Here is a 20,986-nt window from a genome sequence, read left to right on the forward strand (position 1 = left end):
AAACTCAAAGATTTTAAGTATAGTAGTAATACAAAAGCATTAATTTAGTTGTTGACCAAGTAAAACATACTTATGATGCTCATGAATTTAATGGGGATGGTGAGTGTTTTCCACCTTCTCTGAAAGACTGTTAGCCTTAAATTTTCCGTTGCTCACTTTCATCCCAGTGTGCCTAGTTATATGTTCCTGTATTATCTTCAAGAAGTTTTCTCCTTCCTCCATGTGTTTATCCTTCAAATACTTCTAGATGCTTGTCATATTCCCTCTAGCCATTGCTGAATCCCACTATAGTTACTTTGTTCTTTTAATCTTTCTTACTGGGTTTCTATGTTCAGCCCATACTGAGTTGCTATTATTTCAGTGATCCGAAGGGAATACACACAGTGATATGGAGAAATGAATAAATTTTAAATCCTCCTTTAGTGAAGAGGGTTATAAGTTACTGCTAGCAATTCATATTTACACAACTATCTGGATGTATATTAATATGCCATTGAGATTAATCACATGATTTTGTATGACTCATTTAATTTATAATTTTTTTATCAGTGTCACACAAACTATATTCCCGTTTGTGGATCAAATGGAGACACATACCAAAATGAATGCTTCCTCAAGAGAGCTGCTTGCAAGCATCAGAAAGAGATAAAAGTGGTATCAAGAGGACCCTGCTATTCTGGTATGTAAAACATCATTTTGTGTCACTAATGAGGGATGTTATATGGTTAGATCTGTACTTTTGCCCTTAATTACAGACACTAATTTTGATGCCTTTTATAGAATGAAGTTGAAAACCTAAGTCCACTTTAGCAATTTTTATAACAAAGAAATCAGATATATCCTCTGATATACTAACAGGTAAATAAATAAGCATTACAAGTAGCAATATTTTATCTGAGAAAGTAGTTTGTGAATGCTTCTATTCTATGTATAGAGGAGCCTTGATACTCATCAGAAGGCTTAAAACTACTTTGGAGCTGACTCCAAATTAGTCATTCTTTTCAAGACTCATTTTTTGGATATACAAACTTAATGTGACACTGATCATCTTGACTGACACTCTGCTTGTACCCAAGGCAACATCTTTCACAAATTTCACTTTGGGTCATTACATTGAAGCTGTGCACAACTCATAAAATTGTACCTCCCATTTCTAATGGACTGGCTTTTTATTTCCTTCCACATGTGAAACACAGATTTCCCAAATGCTAAAAATACATGGGGCAGTTTTTCACTGTCTTGAATCCTGCAACATGCTCTTGGAGACAGCAACTTAAGCCACCAGAGGTTTTCTGAACCTGGAGAGATTCTAAATTGGTGGGACCAGTTTCATGGCTGGCTTTCTTAGAGTTGTGTGACTCAGTAGCACCAGCAACTGCATTCTTTGGTACATAAATAACAAACACAAAAAATTATGTTGTTGGACATCACTCATTGTTCAATAAGCAATAGTTACTGTGTTTAGCCTAAGGTTACATCTGTATGGCAGCCAAAGTGTGATTGCAGTTCAGGTGCACACTCCTACTTAGCTTTATGTTGGCTAGTCTAGATATCCATGACAATTCAGGGCTAGCAGCCTGGAATGCCCTGGTAGCTGCAACCTCCTACCAGGAAATTAGGGTAAATATTTTGGCAGTGTACCTAGGCTGTTCTCTGCTGCTGCTGCCAGTCATTTAAATGCATCATGGCTGTGTTTTCACACAAGCTGCTATAATATGATTGACTGCAGCACAGACCTGTACTGAGATCTGGGGTTGTTTACAAATGATCCATGACATTGGTCCTAGAACTCAAAGAAACTTGCATGTTGTGCCCAGCTCAGCCATATACTTCCAGCATGTCTAAGGCAGATGACTGAATCTACTCTCTTGCTCAGTTTCCCACCCCTTAGTTACCTCTAGATGGTGCAGAAAAAAGCCCCCAAAACCAAAAAACCAAAACATTTTGGGGTTGGAGCACTTTCATATTCCTACAACAACATCGAAGAATTATGAAGGTTTCATTTGAGGATGTATAACAAAATATTTTTTCATGCCCAAATAATTATAAGAAACAGACTCACAGCACAAAAATTTATTTTGCTCACTAAAATAAAGTAGTAGGATAATGTTTTGAGAGCAACAAAAAGTTGATTTTTTTTTTTATATATATGCATTGTACTATACTAAGAAAAAGACATTCTGAATTGAATTGACATTTTGAATTGATTCTTCTCAGCCTCAGGTCACTGGTAGCTAATTATCACATTACTCAGGTAGTGTGTTGGGTTTTTTTTAACCTCCCTCTCCTTTTCTTTAAGCCCCACATAAACAGCAGGAAATGCGGCATAATTTTGAGCACTTACTGTAATAGATCAAGACATATGCTGAGACACAATTGACCTGAAGGTACTGAGAATAGTTCCTGAAACTGAGGATGTGACTGAGGCTGCATATTGCATTTATACTGGTTCAATTTAAATTGCTTCTTTGGCAGGGCTCTGCTAGAACCGTACCTGTGACCCTCAGTGTCAGATGTGCTCTGGCTGATGTAAAAATACTGGATGATAAAGGCCATTTTATGGAACTTGCCTGTGCCCTAGTCATTGAGAGGTCAATAAATTGATTTTCTTTATCTGATACAGTTACATGTTCAGAAACAATTGCTCAAATTAAAAAATCCTTTACAGACTTCCATTCATTTTCACCAAGTCCTTCCGAATTTGCTCTGAAACTGCTTTGTTCTGGGGCATCACTGGGAACTAAGTATAGATTCACTGGTTTCCTATCAGAGTTTTGGTTGGTTTTTCAAAGAAAGCTTCATCCTGGCAGGAACCACCTGAGACAAAAGGGCAAAATTCCCCCATGCTGTTGTAAGAACTATTCAGTATTTAAAGTATGTCAGACTTCTGAATCTCATACAGGAATTAAATACTTCCCATTTGCTGGGGATTGATACATTCTAAAGCTATGGCACTGGAACAGAATCTAGTGAGTGATTTCATCAGACCTGTTTCTTGGCAGGTAACATTTTGATTAAATTCTTATAGTCATGGGTGATTTAGCAGCATAATTTCCTTTGTCCAAGTGCTGTCAGAGTTGCAGATCCTAAAATAAACAATGCTAAAAAGAAGTCGCTCATAGGTGCTTCAGTAATGAAAAAAATGTGAGTTTTGACATTTAAAATGGTGTTTTAGTGAAAGGTAAATGGATGAAGTTATCAGGACTGCATAGACAGGTCTTAACATTATCAAAGCACATTCTTTAGTGAAGGGACTTCTTTTTTAAAAATCAAAATGCTGGGTTTATGGAGGTTAATTACCCCTGGCACAAGCTGTAGATGATGAGGGTCTGTGGGTTTCAGCCAGTGCATGTTGCTCCATGCTGCAAAATACAGAGGAACTAATAAAATGAACTAAATGTATCTTTAGTGTTCTCTTTGCCTAGTAGCTTAGTATACCTTTTAGAAACAGGAGGTCAAATCTATATAAACTATGCAGTTTTTGCCTACACCTAACCTGTCCTTTTTTATTCATAATGAAGCGATCACCTTGTCTATGACTGGATGGAGAGGAGCAAGGCTGCAAAGCCAAATTTTTGCTGGTAGTAGTTCCTATCTTCCACAGTTTCTCCTCCTGGATTATGTTACGAACAAGATCAGAGCACTGTCCCAGGCTTTTTCTCGCTTTATTTATTTAATTATTTATTTATTTTATTTTTAAAAATTTACTTCTCACCCTTATCAGTTCTCAGCTTGCAGTTCAGTCCACAACCAGACAGGACCCTCAGTGGGGCATGAGGGGGTGGCAATACCTACAACCAGGGCTCCCACCAAGCTCAGAGTGTCAACAGTCTTGCTGTTGACCTGAAACCTTAATCAGTTGAAAAAGGGTGACATTACTTTGAAATTCATTCAGGTTATGCCATCCTTGACTAGAGGTTATCCTGAGCTGGCTTTCTAAACAGACTTAAGAAAACAGGAAGAAAGGGTGGTCAGGGTGCTCAGAGAACACTGAGGAAGAGTGTTACTGAGTCCCTTTATTTCTTCAGTGTCCTTTTTTTGGTAAATTTCCTATATTTTCCTAGTTTAAATACCATAAATTAATTTAATAAATTAGAAATTGACTTTTGTAATTCATTCCCAAGAATTTGTATTCCTGTTAGCCTTCACACACAGCCACAATTTTGAATGCTGTCAGATTTATATGCACATGAAAATGTAACCACACAATGATGTAGTACTTGATATATTGTACTTACACTGTCCCAGTGTACTGCACATATTTGGAAGTGTCAGTTCAGTGCTTTTTCTATTGGGATTTCTAAAATTAAAAAACAAGATATATTTGTAGAACTAGGAACAAACACTATAGCTCTGTTAGATTTAAGATGGATGAAGAGTGGGCTTTAACTTAGTGTTCTTCAGTCTGAAGTAATCAAACTCTTTCCCTGAATTTGAATGGACATGCTTTTACAGGAAATGCAGGAGATGTTTTGGTGGTTTTTTTTGGTTGGTTGGTTGGGTTTTTTTTGGTGGAAGGCTTACAGTGAAGGGTAATTAGATGTGCCCATTGTCCTGAAAAGAAATAAGCTCACTATAATCTTTTTGAGGGAGTTAAGGAAGAAATTCTAGGCCACTCACTTCCAGATTAAGAAACTCTGAAAGTCTTAGCGCTCTCACAAGGAAGCTGTAACAAACCTGAAAACCTGCTGTAAAACATACATTCACCCAGAGCTTTGACTGAGACCCTGACTCCCAGATCCAGTGCAGTGTGGGAGCAATCCTGTCCAGCCTGCCAGGAGGGTGTGTGATAGCACAGTGTCACCCTTCTATCATTAGGAAATGGTTTAGATGCAAATAAACAGGCTTACCCAGACATATCTCATCAGGGCATGCCAGGATTTAATATCCTGTACCTTTTTTTTGTTCTGTCCTTTTGTTTATCATTTGTTTGGGGCTTTTTTGTTGTTTTTGCATAGCATAATTAGGCAGGAAAGGGCTACTAGCATGATGTGGTGGCAAATTCCTTTACCTTGAAGATGTGGAGGCAAATGGACATTCTCTACCTGCAGCCTGGCATTGTGGAGGTTAAAAGCCTATCTCAGGCAGCCAGAGGCCTTGCAGCTGCTGGCAATTAGGCTTGTCAGCATTCCTCCCCAAAAGCTGTTGCTGGCATATCAAAATCAAGGGTAATTTCTAGCAGGCATCCCTGCTTCTGGAGCCTGGGAATACAAAGGCAGTCTTAGCAGGGGCTGAGGAGGAGGAAGGCTGAGCTGTTGCTGGGAGCACTGGGTGCCAGAGCTGCCACCACCAGCAGCACTGTGGTTTCCTTCACAAACTGCTTTTGTGCATCAGTGGTAAGTTGGAGCCTGCTTTGCTTTGGTAGCTTCAAGTGGTTTCTGCTGATTTTGTGTCTCTTCCAAAGCATTGGCCAGTGCACTGCTGTTGGGAGACCGGAAAGGTTTGTGCTGTGGTGGGAGCTGATTGACAATTACAGTGCTGAGGGAAGAGCAAAAGTTAAAAGCTCTCGCTGGGCACCACTTGTGTTGCTCTGTCAAGTGCTCACCTCAATCAGGATGGTCTTCTTTGGTAGCAAGTTCTTGATAATTTTATCCAGTCTTTAGCTTGGCACTCTTGTGTACCCAGAGTTAAATTGCAGAAGGCAATGTGGAGAGAGCTGCTTTGTCAGCTGTGGTAACTTTCAGGCAGAAAGTAGTTAACAGGGAACTGTGACTTGAGACAGAAGCTGCCCTTTCTGTCTTCCAGCTCAGTTTTATATGGTGAGTAACTGAAAATAATTGAATAAAAGAGTCAGTTTTATTCAGGACTTGCTCAGTGAAGTTTCTGGAGTGGGAAGGCCAATGTCTGCTTAATATAAAGAAGTGGCATGTACTACCCTTGTACTAAAACCACCCAAGCTATCTACCACAAACTTTAGGAGAAAATCCGGGACTTGGGTACAAAGAGTATAAAAGCTCTTGGGTGCCAAAGTTCAGGTGCTGGAAATCCCTTCACAGCTGTCAGCAAAGCCTTGCAGTACCTAAATTCCACATTTTTTTTTAGTATTATTTTTTCTTTGTTTCCTGGAGAACAGTATACAGTTTTCCTTCTCAGTGTGTCAAGAAGTGTTGTATTCAAGAAGTGTACCCGTAGCTGAGTAGTTGCTGGCCTGTTTCTTACCGAAATCTAAAAAAGGCTCAGCATTTTGGTATTTCTGTGTCTGTCTCTCTGTAAGCAGGATCTGATAGGTTGGCTCAGAAGGTGATGGATCACCTGCCCTATGTGAATCAAGTGGAAGCATCTGCTCACTTAAAATTTCTCAGTGGACTGTTTGTCCTCCTGTTTGTACTTGACATTTTGGAGCTGTTGCCCTAAATGGGGAAGAGGTGGGTTCAATTTTCATGCTAGTTTGAGTTAAGAGCCATCCCTCCTGAATGAGATAGCCTGCAAGCTTTTTTGAGTTTGGAGACTGTGCCTTCTGCCTCTGCACTGAAGCAGATCCATGGTACAGATACGGCTCTTGTTCAGAGAACCAGAAAGAAACTGGGATTCTGACTGTAGCCTACTGCTTACAGTGTTCAGATGCTGTGTATGATCCATATGCTTCTTTATGTATTTTGTCCAGGGACTTCCTCAGAGTAAAAACAACTTGCAGCAGAAGTATATATATTTGTGTAGACACATATTTTTACAAGCCTATTTGGAAAAGAGTGGCTTCAGTAAAGAGAGAAGTCAGTCACTCTCTAACAGTTGACCTGTGGCTAAAGGAGAATGCTATTTCAATCCAGTTTCCTCACTTGTTTTAGTGTCTTTCTTGACAGGTCTTGATGCATGGAGACCACTTTTGGAAATCCTGAACTGGATAAGGGCCTGAAAAGAGCAGGGGATCTTATCCCAGTAAGATTGCCAAACAAAAAAGGTACCTTTTTAGCCAGAAGCTGCTTAGGGAAATCTAGCCAAGGCTCAGAAAAAACCAGCAACACCATCTCAGTTTAGCACAGTTACCCAGGAGACAAGTTCTACCACAGCTCCCAGTCTCAGAGGGGGAGGCACGTGCTCCTAGTGAAAAGTCAAAAATAAGGCAAAATGTTATAGAGGATGACACTCTTTTTTATGGTTTCTTGGGATCTGAAAGTCCAGAGAAGCAGGAATGGATCTATCCCACCACTATAATGTCCTGCTGGGTGGAGATGAGTTGTCTGTGCAGTTCATATGTATCAGCCCAATGATCTATCGAGATGAGTAGTCTGAGCATGGGCTCTGTCATTTGCATCTTGTAGTGTCTATGTGATGGTACCTGTCCCACCCCACAGCATGTGCTGCACCTTGGTGTGTAGCTGGGACACCCCACACCAGAGCTGAGCAGCATTCCTCAACCCACAGCTGAATGTGCAGGGGAAATTAGTCAGAAAGGGAGAGTTGGAAATAAAATCATGGAACAAATTGAGCTTATTTGAGACATTTTAGCCTTTGTTTTTTTAATTTCTTTTTCTTTCTTAATTTTTATTTAATTTATATGAATTATATGCTGAATGTGCTTGTGTGATGATGTCAGCTCTCTCACCCTTAGAACTGCTTATGGCACAATTTCACCACTACAAATAAGCCTGCCTCATACAAGTAAATTGTACTCTTTCAAATTTCTTCATGAGGTAATACTTCATCCTAAGGCATATCAGTGACTCAACAGTGACATTTCATATGGGATTGTCTGCTTTGTCAGTAAAGTGGGCCGCTGTTGATGGAACAAAAACCCTTCTGTTTTTTAATTCATTTCTGTAAGGTAATAGGCTCAGCCTATTAGACATAGAATAATGGTATAGGAGGAAAGGAAGGAAAATTTATGCCAAGGGGAAAAACCTCTCTCTTCCTGATACTCCATGTGACAGGAGATTATTTTTAATGTGTGAAGTGACCCAGTAATGTGGAATTTCACACTTTCATCCACATACTAGAGGGAATTATTCCTAGAAATATAACTGCTTAAAGAAAAAGGGAGGAAAATGAGTGAATTGAGGGTTTGGGTTTTCCTCTGATGTGAACAATGAGCTCTTATGTGGAAGTAAGAAAACCACTCCTCTCTCTGTCTGGTCTCCTTCTTCTTTCACATTTGTGGAAATAAATTCAGCTCCCTTCTCTATCACCAAAGCAGGCATGAAAGGAGAGGTGTGGGACAAGCTGAGTGTGTGCTCTGGTCCTCTCCTCATCTTACAGGGAGGCTGACCTAACAGGGATGGGGAGCAATTCACTGAGGGTAATTGCCATCCCATCCTCTCCTCTCCACCTCCTCTGAGCCACAAAGACTGAGGGAGGTTTGTGACTCAGAGTGTGTGTTAGAGGGTTTGTCTCTGCTGCTCTGCCAGATAAGATGCTGTGTAGAGCTCTGCCCAGTGGGATGCAAATCCCAGTAGGAAATCCCTGGCCAGCTCCATAATGCTCTGAAGTAGAGTTACTTGGCCTGGGGTGGTGAGGAAGCTCAAGCCCTGCTGATGCTTGAACTAGTAATGCAAAGGGGATGCAGACACAAGCTGTCACTCATCAGATGCCTATCCAGTCAGTCTAATGTCAATGAGATAACTCTGCTGTTAGAGCATCCCTGTACAAAGTGATTGACTCAGCTGAGAGAAGCTATTTTGTGGTCAGATGACTTGGGCCAATTTTATTTTGAAGGCCAGTTATCTTCTGGGGGGGTACTTCTGCAGCCAGGTGATTTACATGGTACTACTTCATGTGCCACTCCCATGGCCAGAGGGTAAAAAACCAAAATAATTTGCTTACCTTCCTTAGTAGATTCCAGAAACCAGACTGTGTAGTCTTCACCTGGTTTGGGTTCAACAAGTTTGAATCTCTAACAGTTGCAGAAAGGCTAAGCAGGTTACTTCTCAGTACTGAATTTTGCTGTATCTTGATTAAAATCCTTTGACAGGGAAGAAAGAGCACGAGGCACAGAAGGCATGGACAAACTGTATTAAAGGATGCCAGGCTTTATGTGGGATGTTTGTTTTTACAGCTGCATCATGAAATGTAACACCTGTATAATATTTCACAGCTTCTGAACAGCTGCTATTGAAGCAATATTTTCATCTCCTTTCTTCCTTTTTTATTCCCTTCTCTCTTTCTTTTTCAGATAATGGCTCTGGGTCAGGAGAAGGAGGTGAGTACCAAACTCCAGTTACACTTGCTTTTGATCTTGCTTTTTTATTATATATATCTATTTTATGTACATGATTGCTGTATACCACATGAATTAAGGAAACATTAAGGCAACTTAAAAATAAGCTGTAACATTGTAGTATTATGTGACCATTTCAGAACAGGAATAGTTTGCAGTGTTCATTTGACCAATGCTGTTCCTTCAGATTTGACCTATATCGCTTTCATTTGTTGCCAGTAATATAATGTAATGCTTAAATTCCACTTTTACCTGTATTTCACTTCTGGAAATGCCCATTCACAATAAATTCCTTAGGTCTTTTTTTTTTTTTTTTTCTTTCTTTTCTTGCACTGATTTCTTTAGCATCTACACTGCCTAGCTATTACTTTGTCCTTGGTCAAATATGTTGCCTAAATATATAATGATTATGATAGCTTTGTTTAATAAATGTTTTACATGTGTCTTTTCAAAGCTTTTTATTCGAAGAGGGAATGTAGCACAGCTGATAATAGTAGAAGTGTGGTGTTCTTTGAATGCATCTTAACCTTCTTCCAAGGATTAGAAAAAGTAGCAATATAATTTTATCTATTTAATTTTATTCTCTTTATGATACTACTACTAAGAATGCATGTAGAATGAAAAATGTGAGATATGGAGAGACAGAAGGAGGGAAGGCCAGTTTGCTTTCAGGCTTTGCTTGTATTAAGGAAGTGTTGCAGCTCATACCAAAAGGACTGAGTTTTGAAATATTGAAACTCTTGTACAGCTACATGAAAATGTGCTTTTGTGGAAATAAATTAAAGGATCACTGTGTGGCTAAACACAACAGTTAACTTTTCAAAAGTCAGGAGCTAGCTCCCTCTTTTTCACATGAGTGAAGGGAAGGCATTTCTGTCCCTTTAATAAGATGCCATCAGTAAATTCCTGGCTGCTGCTCGCATGGAGCCATTCTCACCTTTGTTTCCTTTGGGAGCAGTGTCTGAAGGAACAATTTTTTTCTCAGCCACTGCCTCTTGTTACCTTCACTGGTGACTCTTTTTCTGAAGCTTTTTTTCTTGAGATTGCATCACTTCTCTTTCCCCAGAAGCTCTGTTTGCTTCCTCTTTTCCCCATCCTTACCCAGCGTGTTATTCCAGTACAGCTGCTCCCTGTGAGCTGAACATTGCTTGCCTTAGAACATCTATGCATTTCTTATATGGGACAGAGGGCAGTAATTTATTCCATGTCTGACTTTTATTTTTGGAACAGTTTTAGAAATGTTTGAATTCTATTGGTATTTTTATATTTTTTCCCCTAGTATGTCCCAATCAGATACAAAACGTCCCATTAAAGTTGTGTTACTGTCACTAAATGTTGCTGTCTGGAAGAGATTGGCAATCAATTGACAGATATGGAGATTATTTTGGTAATTTTATAAACACGTTGGAGAAAAGTAGAACAGAGCATGCTTTGTTTTGTTGATTAGGCTGCTCACTGAAGAGTTAGAACATTAAGTTCAAGTACACACTTGTTGCTTGATTTCGGGCATGAAACTAAATCAGGTCCACTGTCTCTTGGTAAGAGGGGTCCAAAATGGATCTTCCTTGGTCATTGCTGTTGTGTTTGTTGTTCCTTGAAAAATTCATTGAGCCTGGGATAAAGGGAACAGGAAGAAGGCAGAAGCCTGAAGGCTGGGAGGATGGATGCTGTAGGAAGGCTTTGTTTGCTGGGCCTCAGCATGCCAGTGAATTTTAATTATTTAAGAAAAACAGACTTTCATGAGCTGTAGAGATTTGGTGGTCCCTCCTTGATACCTTGCAGCAGTGGTTTTAATGCATTGTCTTGGGGGGTGGAATAAGTAGATTCAGTTCACTTCAGGCAGAAAGAATTGAATCTGGGTCCCTTGCCCCAAGTGAGTATCTTCACTTCCTGGGTATTGAATAATGAAGGGACAAAGTACCCACTACCTCCTCCAGCACTTTTCTGATGTTAGTCCTTCATTTATTTGACTTTCTTTGGATCACCTTTGGGTCAACTGTGATGTTCCTGCTTTTACTCATTATGAAGACAGTTGAGTTTAGTTCTTAATTTTAGATTTTTAAAATATATATAATTTAAAATATTGAATTAATAAAATTCCAATATTAGTTTATGCTATATAAATACATACATATATATATGTATGTGTGTATATTTGTATCTATATATATATATATATATAGTTTAAATAACCAGAAATTGAAAATCCTGTTTGGCTTTTTTATATATATATATATATGGGGGCTATTTGTGACACACTGTCACCATGTACCTTTCTTCCTAAACTGGGTGGTGGGTAATACTTCTGCAGAGTCTTCAGCATGTTGAGTCATTTTTTTACTCTGAGAGCAACTCTTCAAAGGATGGAATCCACTGTTGCTTTGATTATTGAACTCTGCTCTGGCCAAAAACTCAATAGTATTTTTGTGCTCACAATATCTTTGTATCTAGAAATGTTTTTGTTCCATTGGTCAAATAACCATAAATGTTTTAGAAGGAGGCCTTAAAAACATCAAAGACATATCAAGAACTTAAGGGAAATTAGAATTAAAACTGAATTTCTATAAGAAGTCTGAACCTATTGAGGATAGAGGTGCGTTGTTCAGGATCCAGACAAGAACCCGGGCAGGGGGTGACCTTCAGGTCATGGTGCTCCCTGGTGCACATCAGCAGTCCAGGCTCCTTGCTTTCTCCAGCTGTGGGACTGACTGGAGCACAGCACAACTCAGCCCCTCTCCCTGGAGCTTCTGTGCCCTGTGGCTTTGACACAGCTACTGTGCTGTGAGTAAAGGGAAACAGGAATGGAAGTGGAACAACTCAAGGATCCAACAGAGAGAGCCAGCAAGTGAGCAGACATGCTAGCTTAGAGATTTCTGTTTTCTTCCTAGGATTTATGTTTCCAGATGTTAATCACAGGATCAGTGTTTGCTGTGTTTCTTAAACATGGAATTGGTTTATGATTATGCATGCACCAGTGATGCTTGCACACACAGCATGCAGCTGTTGTACAGGGAGCACTGCAATTGCTGTGCGAGAGATTTGCTGTTTGCTGGCAGATTTTTATCTGTGAAGGAAAGTTCTGGTTAAGGGTCTGAGTTGTCCTCTTCAGTTGCTATAGCTCTGCCAGTAACAGTCTCACCTCTGAAAGGAGCTGCTTGCCTCACGTTCAGCTGAGATTTGTGTGAGTGGTTCACACTGTTCTCTTTCATTTTCCAGAAGCAGAACAAGCTCATTGATGATTCTGAAGCTTGACTTGATCCAGATTTTCCTTCCTACTTCCAAACTGCATGATGTTAAATGCATTGATTTTTATGTAAAAAAAACCCATGTAAATTATGTAAAAAAAAAAAAAAAAGTGGATTTAGAACTGATTAAAAAAGCCACTAAAGTCCTATTCCTCAGAGACTATTTCAGACAATGCCTTAGAAGTTGTCAGGTGCCACAAAAATGCTAACGACCTTGGCAATACTGATCCAGGGTCTTTCCCAAATCATGTTTCCTTTCACCATGATATTAGATTTTAGGAAGGGAATGAAGAGTTGAAGAATTCTTTCAGTAATCTTGAATGAGATGAAGGAGTATAATTTTTAAGGGTGACAAAATTGTCTAGATGGTCTCTGACATTCTGGATATGCGAGTTCAATTTTCTGTGCCCTGGTGGCACAGCATTTATGAAGAGTTGTAATGAAATGACTCATTTAAGAAGTCTGAACCTTCCACTAGCATAATAAAAATTACACTTATAAAACCAAGCTGTTGATCCTTGTGGCAACAGATATCCTGAAGCCCCTTCTAAAAGTATTGGTAGTCATTTCAGAAATTAGAGAATTTTTAAAAACTTTATTGGTCTACCATTATGTTACACCCCTACAGAAAGCAATATCAATGAATGGGATTCGGACTTGAAAAAGTTGTTTAGTTGAGGTCCTTTTGACTTGTATTTAAGACATGGGCTTCTCACTTCAGTGGCATATGAATACTTTTGCACTTTCCTTGTTTTGAAGAAAGTCATAAAATGAGATTCTGATCCACTTTATTTAAAGTGATTTGTCAGAGTTTGTAGCAGAACTACTGAAACAGAAGGTACAGGCTCAGATTCGTGTTCATCACTGCCACTTGTAAACTGCAATACTGTTTGACCTGTCAGATACTCTTCCACAAGAGGCAGATCAGGCCATGAAAAATTACGTTAGCAGTGGGGTTGGACTAGATGATCTCTAGAGGTCCCTTCTAATCCATACCGTTCTGTGATTCTCTGATCCTCAGACTTTCACATGTACATAAAGCAGGTGGATTGGCAGCTTGCATGAAACATTTTATTTTGTTTTAATACAAATTGAAAACTTTTATTTTCAGTGGAACCTGCCAAGTTTTCCCTGTGAAAAGAACTATGCTTACCCAAAAAAGTAGCCTCAGGAAGATTAACTTTGGTAGGTTTATAAGAATGTGACTAAGCTGAGCTTTTACAAATTTTCCTTCAAGATGCTTTTTTTTTTGTGCAAATAGGTGTTTTTTCCATAATTTTACAACTTGATTCTAGCCAAGAAAGTCTAAAAAGAAGCAGTCATCCCAGTGATCTTCCTGCCCTCTTGCTTGAAACAGAGCTGGCACTCAGAGCTAGGAGTAAGGTAGATGTCCTGTTATTTTGCTGAACTAGCCTACATGTTCAGAAAACTTCAAGTTTGTGTCAGACACTGTCTTTGTCAATGTTCTAAAAGAAATCCTAGCAAGGCATTGTCCAGCTAGTAATGAGACAACTGAAAGGGCAGTTGGAGCCATGGGTATTCATTATGTTCAGACTAACAAGCACATCCTCAGATGGAAACTCTGATTCTTACAGGAAAGCTTTTTGAAGAGCCTGATTCCTTTGATTGTGTCAAAGGTGTTGGTTGACAAAGCTAATTTGCTTTTATCTGGCTGTAGTCCTTACTCATAAGGCTTTTTTTGGTAGTACTTTCCATCTAGCATCCCAGCATAGTGCAATAATTTTTGGAAGAGAGCCTTATTTCTTCTGAACTCCCAGGTCCTATCTTTGGTAAATGAGCACTTCTGAACCATTCTTCTCGTGTCCCTTCAAGTAAAGGCCTTTTTTCCTCTCACTCCAGATAGTCCTTACTTTCTCTATTTAATAATGCCAGCAAGTGACAGCTGTGATGTTGATTTTGTCATATAGTTAGGCCTTTGCAAGGATGTTTTGAAAACCATCAGCATGTGTTACATCAAAGAGTTAACAAATGTTAATGACTTTTCAAGCCAGGTTCTCAGAGACAAATCAGTGTCCTAGAAGAGGCAGGTTCTGTGTTCTAGTAATGAACCAACAAGGGTAAGATTTCTAAGTGCCCTACTGTGCCCATAACATTAATATTTTATTCTTTTTGTTCACTATTTAGCTGTGTACCTAAGCAAAATGCACTTCTGATATTAAAAAATATGCAATGGTAGTTAGGCAGATGGCACCAAATTATTTCAGGCTTTTAAGCTAAGGAAATAACATGCTTGCAATACATATAGCTAAGTTAATTATTATTAAAATAATTTGTTTTGAATTTCTAATCCCTCTGAAACTTAATAGCTAGAGTATCTTGTGATGAACGTCTAGCAGATTGCATTTAGTAATTAATAAATTGATATACAGTGTGTGCTTTTTAGCAGGCTGCCATCTGTTCCTTCCCCTCACTGGGGACAACACTTACCCAGTAATTGTCACACAGTCAGGGTGGCATAAACAGACACAGTTTAGAACCTTGAATATTTTTAATTTTAATTTGTCATAATGATACTGATTTGTTTTAATGTATTTTAATATGACTGCAGAAACTTGATGGTGATTAACACCCTGAATAGGAAGTGACATCATATCTTTTAGCATATTCCTAGGATGCTGTGCAGCTTAGAAAGAGCTGAGTGCTGATTCCATCATGTGGCTTGCCACTGATCATCACTTCAGTTTCAGATGGCCCTGTTTATTTCTGCTGAGATCCTACTCCCTGTAGGTAATGTTAGCACTCAACTAAAACTTGCAAGAATTACAGTGTTTTCACCAACATTTCAGCAAGGCAGAGGCAAAGGATGTTCAGGCCTTCTGTTGGTGTAAACTTGTTCTAAGAAGGGTTTCAGGGGGACTGGAGCTTGCTTGGAAGCGTGCTGGAGCCAGGGGCATGGAAGGGCAGATTCCTCTTGCCTCTTGTGCAGGATGACAGAGAGCAAATGAGAGCATTCAGTGTGTTCATGAAATTGTAGGACACCTCCCTTGACATCTGGTGGCCTTTCTGTCTTTTCCATTTTCTGTCTTCATGTACTTGTTCTTTATTTCCCTGATGGTTACTCTGAAGTTGTTGTGTCTTCCAGTGGAGGGAAAGGAGTTAGCTGCATTTGAAACAATACAGTGGAGTGTCAGAGGGTTCTGCAGTGTAAAAAAGCTGATCCAGCTCTTGCTGTATGCCAGCTTTCCCCATGAATATCAATGCTATCAGAAGCCAAATAGAAGTTGTAGTTGTAAAATGTTTAAAATACCTAAAAAGTAACAAGGGTAGTGGTGGTAGGGAAACCTGCAGTGCACATCCTCAAGGCCTAGCTTTAAAAGTGCACACATCATCATTATCATCACTGCTGGCCAAATGTATTGCATTACCTGGGTTGTGATGAGGGTATTAAACTTTCAACTCCCCTCCTCCAGGAACCTCAGCTGTAAGTGGACTGGGCACCCTGGGCTTAAACGTGTAATGCCTATTCTTGTCTTTTTCAGGACACTGCTTACAAGAGTTTGGGCTAACTAACAGTTGCCATTACACTTGTTCTAAATACATACTTACATAGAGAAGAGCAAGTTTGGAGCTTTGTTTTAAATTACAGGGACAATCTCAATTTTAACTGTGTCATTTACTCTGCCCTAAAAATCAATGGAAGAGAGAATAGGTCACTAAACTGTTCAACCTGTAATGTGTGACGATATGGACTGTGGTATTTTGCAAGGAATTTCCAGGACTGGCTGTATTGAGGGAATCACTCTCTAATCACAGGGGTTTTCTTCTGTACTTTAGGGTGCAGCAGGGGATTCGCTGCTGCCTTCCTGTTTTTACAAATTCTTTTTGAGATTGGTTGCTCCCATGGGATAGTACATCAGTAAAAATCACTATACTCCCCAAACAGGTAGGAATTGGTTTTCAGAGAAGTTTTCTCAGACAAGGGAATCTTTATTCTGCCCACACACGGCTCCTGAGTAGTTTGCAACTCCCCCTGCTTCACTGGGAACAGTGATAAATACATGTACACAGCAGAGCTCCATGGCCATGCCCTGGGGCAGACCAAACTTTGCCTTGATACAGACTGATGCTTTTGCTTCAGACCTGATTGAGAGCCCTCAGCAGAAACCCAGCCAACATTACCATTGTAGGAACACACAAATGAGTTGCCTAGAGAAGCAATTTACTGCTGACCAATTTCTCTAGAGCTCCTGTCCCATTTGCAGGCTCCTGCCCTGCAGCTCCTAAGATATAGCTGTCCATCTTCTGCAGAGGAATAATGACTCAAGGAGAAGTGTTGGGGAGCACTGCAGCTCAGGGAGACAATGGGGAGTCACAGATCCTACCTTTGTGCCTCATTTCTTTTGAAGGACAGAGCATTAATGAGGTGCTGCCCTGAAACATGAAAGGAAGCAGAATAGAAAGGGAAAATGAGCTTTCGCTCAACATGAAATTAAGATGTCAAAGAACAGAATTAATCAAGATACTGAGCAAAGTGAGGAGGAGAAGTTCTGTAATCATCTATACATCAACATTAGAAGCCTGCATAATAAACAAGAGTAGCTGAATTGCTCATTTAGGAGCATATTTTGACCTAATTGATATTACTGAAATGCACTGGGAAGTTCTGATTGATTGGAATATTAAAATTAATGGCTATAACCTATTTAGGAACAATCAGTTGTGGGGGAGAAAAGAGAAGGGAGGGACAATCTGTCAAGGGATACATTGCCTATTTGGAGACATTTGCACCAGAGAAACTTGTGCTGTCAAATACAAATGAGTTAACTTATTTTAACAACACACAAGTGGGGTGCTGCAAATGTCTGCTACCAATTCACAGGGTTTGTCTATTCTGTATTGGTGGAAAATCTGCATTTACTTCAAGAACTTCAGTCTAAATTGTATGCAAAGTCTCATGCTGCTAGTACTAAAACATTATGTGGCTAGTAATGAAAGACACTCCTAAAAATTATAGATGACTATTACTGAGACATTGACTGGGAACAGAACTAAAGCTGATGAAGAAGGGGGTATGTGTTCGTGTGTCTATGTTTTCCTTCTTTAGCTCCACAACAACACTGAAATGCTAATAGTACAGCCAAAGGGCTCTGTAAAGCATTCTGGTTGTATTTGTAGTCAAGTCAGGTAGTATATATAGAATATGATGAAATATTTTCCATGCTAGCAGTGCTGCAGAAGGATATTAAGCACCAAATGTTGAAGACAGGTGTTTTGTAACCAGCAGGTCTGGCTCATTTGCACTTGAAAGCTTCAAAACTAGGAGGTAAAGGATTCTCTGGGCTGATGATGACATCTTTGGTCTCTTTTTCTTCAGTAGAACAATGAGAGATAACATACAAATATTTTGAGAAAAGATAAATGTGGTGACTGTGGAGGCTACAGCCTCTCATTCTGATGTCCTTCAGAACCAAAGCAGTGGTATACATAGTGGAAGAATCACCTGAGTAAAGAATCAAGGGAGGGAAAAATACTTCATGCCAGTCCTCATGGGTTCCTAGAAAACCTTTATTGAGAAATTTACCTTCAGTCTTTTAACTTATTTTTCCAATAAAGACTATTTGTGTGGCAGAACACTTTAGGTAAGTGTGCCACCTCAAAACCAGAACCTTTCTCAGTCAAAGGTGATCTCATATTCATACAAGTCTGAGTAGCTAGAGAGCACATTGCCAACCAATGGATCATTAAGGAATTATTACAAAATGAGTGTCTTTGTATCTGTTTTTGGCCTTGTGAACCTTCCATTGGTGACCTGGGAGCAAATCAGTCAGTACTGGTTAGGACTGGGTGACAGAGGACAGGTCACTGAGCTAACAGAATGAAAAAGCTGACAGGATTTTGATGTCTGAGGACAGAGTTATATGTAGTGAGTCCAGGATCTAGGTCATTTTCCTGGATAACAGGCCTCTTTCCTACAGACTAAAAGGTCTTACAGGGTAGTAAGATGGATAATAAAGTGAATGTGAATACAAATGTTCAATGCAGAAAAATGATAAAAATTTGATAAGATTGTTGGATGTTTTAACTGAAGTATATCATAGAAGGTATTTGGCTTTGATGGCTCTTCTGGAACAGTATTTCCAGGTCTTGCACCTGTAACTCTGGAGGGAGCTAACATGCTGGGGAATGGTGTTGAGGGTCATAAGAACAGCAAAAGAATTGGAAAGTCCATGAATGAAAGCCATGAGCAGTGTAATTTGTTTAACTTCTTCAAACCGTAGGGGATTGTTCATTGGCATGGAAAAGTGAAATCTGACTCTGAAGAAGTGAAATCTGACTCTGAAGGACACTTAAGGATTCTGAACACAGGCATAGGAATGTAGTGTCTAGAAAGAGCAAAAACTCAAATAAGATGTACATTTGTAAAGATAAAAGCAAATGACCTCTACTGCAACTTAATTAGAGTGGTGATAGAATTTCTGCAGTAGAAATTTTTAAATAAATTTTGATAGTTATTAATCTTTGAAAAATGCACAGCATGCTTTAGACAGAAGTTAATTTGAGAGGCTCACCTGCACTATTCTTCATGCAAGCACAGCCCCACAGGTAGCAGGGGGAGGTTTCCATCAGCCAATATCCAGGAAAATTAAGAATTACTATTGTGGCTTTCTTTTTCCTCTTTAAATAAAGAGTGTATATGCATCTGTTTAAATGATGGTGTTTAATTTTCTGTTGCTACTGCACATGAAGCTGCTGCGAGAATGAGAATCACTTTGATCTCTGTCCATCCAACAGCCTTGTGTAGTGTGCTGTGCACCACCACAATCCTTCGATATGTTAAATGGTTTCCAACTCAAATGGTTTTCAACTTTCTCTGCAAATGTATATTTTCAAATATCTGGGTCTCCTGTAATGCTTTTATGAAACAAAAAATAGAAGTGACTAATGGTATTGAAACAGTAAAAATATGGCTTATTTCTCTTTTCCTTGGTGAATTGTTTTGATGTCCATATCAACAGTATGATTGGTGCAGATGTTTTTAGATCAGAATAACTAAGATATTAATTTTACTTTTTAGGGAACATAAATTTCTACCCATTTCTTGTCAAGATGATGTTTTTCTTGTTCTAACTTATCAGAGTCATCTGGAAAATATATAACAAGATATATGAGACAGAAGCATAGTCTAATCCCATTGTCTGAAAGAGAAAGGAAAAAAATGCAAGCAGTAACCTTGCATAAGGATATTTGTAATTACAGACTGTCAAAGAAAAAAGCATTAAAATCCTCGCTATCTAATATTTAAAGACATTAAAAGGCACAGAGCTTACACATTATCAATCCCAATTAAGATTAAAGGAGACTGGGACACATGTCAGTGCTGGTTGTGTGTCCACTGGGGTGAAAATAAATACAAATTGCTGAAATAAGAATAAATGAAGAGTCAATCAATGAAGCATTAGTGTTTTCAGGGATGCTTTGTTGTCACCTGACAAATCTGCCAACCTCTAATTGCCTGATTTTGAATAAGGGAACATATTAAGGTTAATAGCTTCAGTATAAGATAACTTCATGTTGACAATATACTTGAAGGCAAATGGACTTAGATAAGCTAAATCAGAGCTGGATACAAAAGTCATGCTGTTAACAATACCTTATTTTATTTTTTTTTAGAGTATGAAGGATCTGGAACAGAAGTTCAGAGAAAACACTCAAAATGTGGAGTTTGCAAATATAGGGCTGAGTGTGATGAAGATGCAGAAAATGTTGGGTAAGTAATAAGCTTTAATGATATCAGTGAACAAGAATGTTTTTTAAAAAGTATGTGATCATCTGCTTGGCCATGTTTTTTCCTTCTTATGAAGCTTTAATGCTGTCCAATAGTAATGTGTTTAATATGTGTCTGTTAAGAACAAACCATCTGCAGTTGCAAGGTAAAGGGGGAAAATAAAGACCTGTATTAGAGAATCTTTATCAAATATTTCTCAAACACAAGACCTTGATTTGTTTTATCTTAGCAACAAAAAGCCCAAAATCAAGCAGGAATGCAAAATAAATACTGATAATTCATCTCTGAGATTTTTTTTCCTCTGCATCATGGTTGTTCAGAAAGTACTAGAAGCAGTGGTTTCTACCAGTGCAAAGCTTGGATCTAAGCACAAAGTTGAACTGAGGACCTGAGCCTGTCCCTTCTTCCAAACTCACTGTGCCACTGGACCTCCTACATGCACCGAGGGGAAAACTGGTGAAAACTACCAGTTACTTGTCAGAGATCAAAATGACTGATCAAGAAAAAAGAGGATTTTGAAGATAGCGGGAGGCTGCATAAGCAGTTGCACCAGATTTCATTCACTGCTGAAGATTCCTGATGGTCAGAAAGGGAGGGGACACCATGGAGGAATGGGCTCCTTTCAATAGCCCCATGAGGCATCAAGGTTTATTGGGAGGTAAAAGAAGTCCCATGTCATTGATGAGGCTTTGTTTTCCCACAGCCATTGCCTTGGCTGTGTCTGGCAGAATGGAAGAAGCTTAACTAAGGCTCTGGGCTGATATGTACATGGAGGGAACAGCATCTCAGAATAACAGTGCCTAAACACTGTTAATCAGGGGAGTCATTGCTCTTCTCCACTCT

General features: G+C 39.2%; 1 protein-coding gene across 1 annotated transcript in view; it reads left to right on the top strand.

The window, feature by feature from the left end:
• The window catches only part of TMEFF1 (transmembrane protein with EGF like and two follistatin like domains 1), a 121,005-nt gene that overhangs the window by 73,579 nt on the left and 26,440 nt on the right, over positions 1-20,986 (top strand). Inside the window, exons 3-5 of the mRNA XM_030445039.1 lie at positions 550-679; positions 9,107-9,133; positions 20,029-20,125. Of these exons, the coding sequence (XP_030300899.1) occupies positions 550-679; positions 9,107-9,133; positions 20,029-20,125 (254 nt within the window). The remainder of the gene's footprint in view (positions 1-549; positions 680-9,106; positions 9,134-20,028; positions 20,126-20,986) is intronic.

Source organism: Calypte anna, chromosome 2 (genome assembly GCF_003957555.1).
Source record: "Calypte anna isolate BGI_N300 chromosome 2, bCalAnn1_v1.p, whole genome shotgun sequence".
Classification (NCBI taxonomy): Eukaryota; Metazoa; Chordata; class Aves; order Apodiformes; family Trochilidae; genus Calypte; species Calypte anna.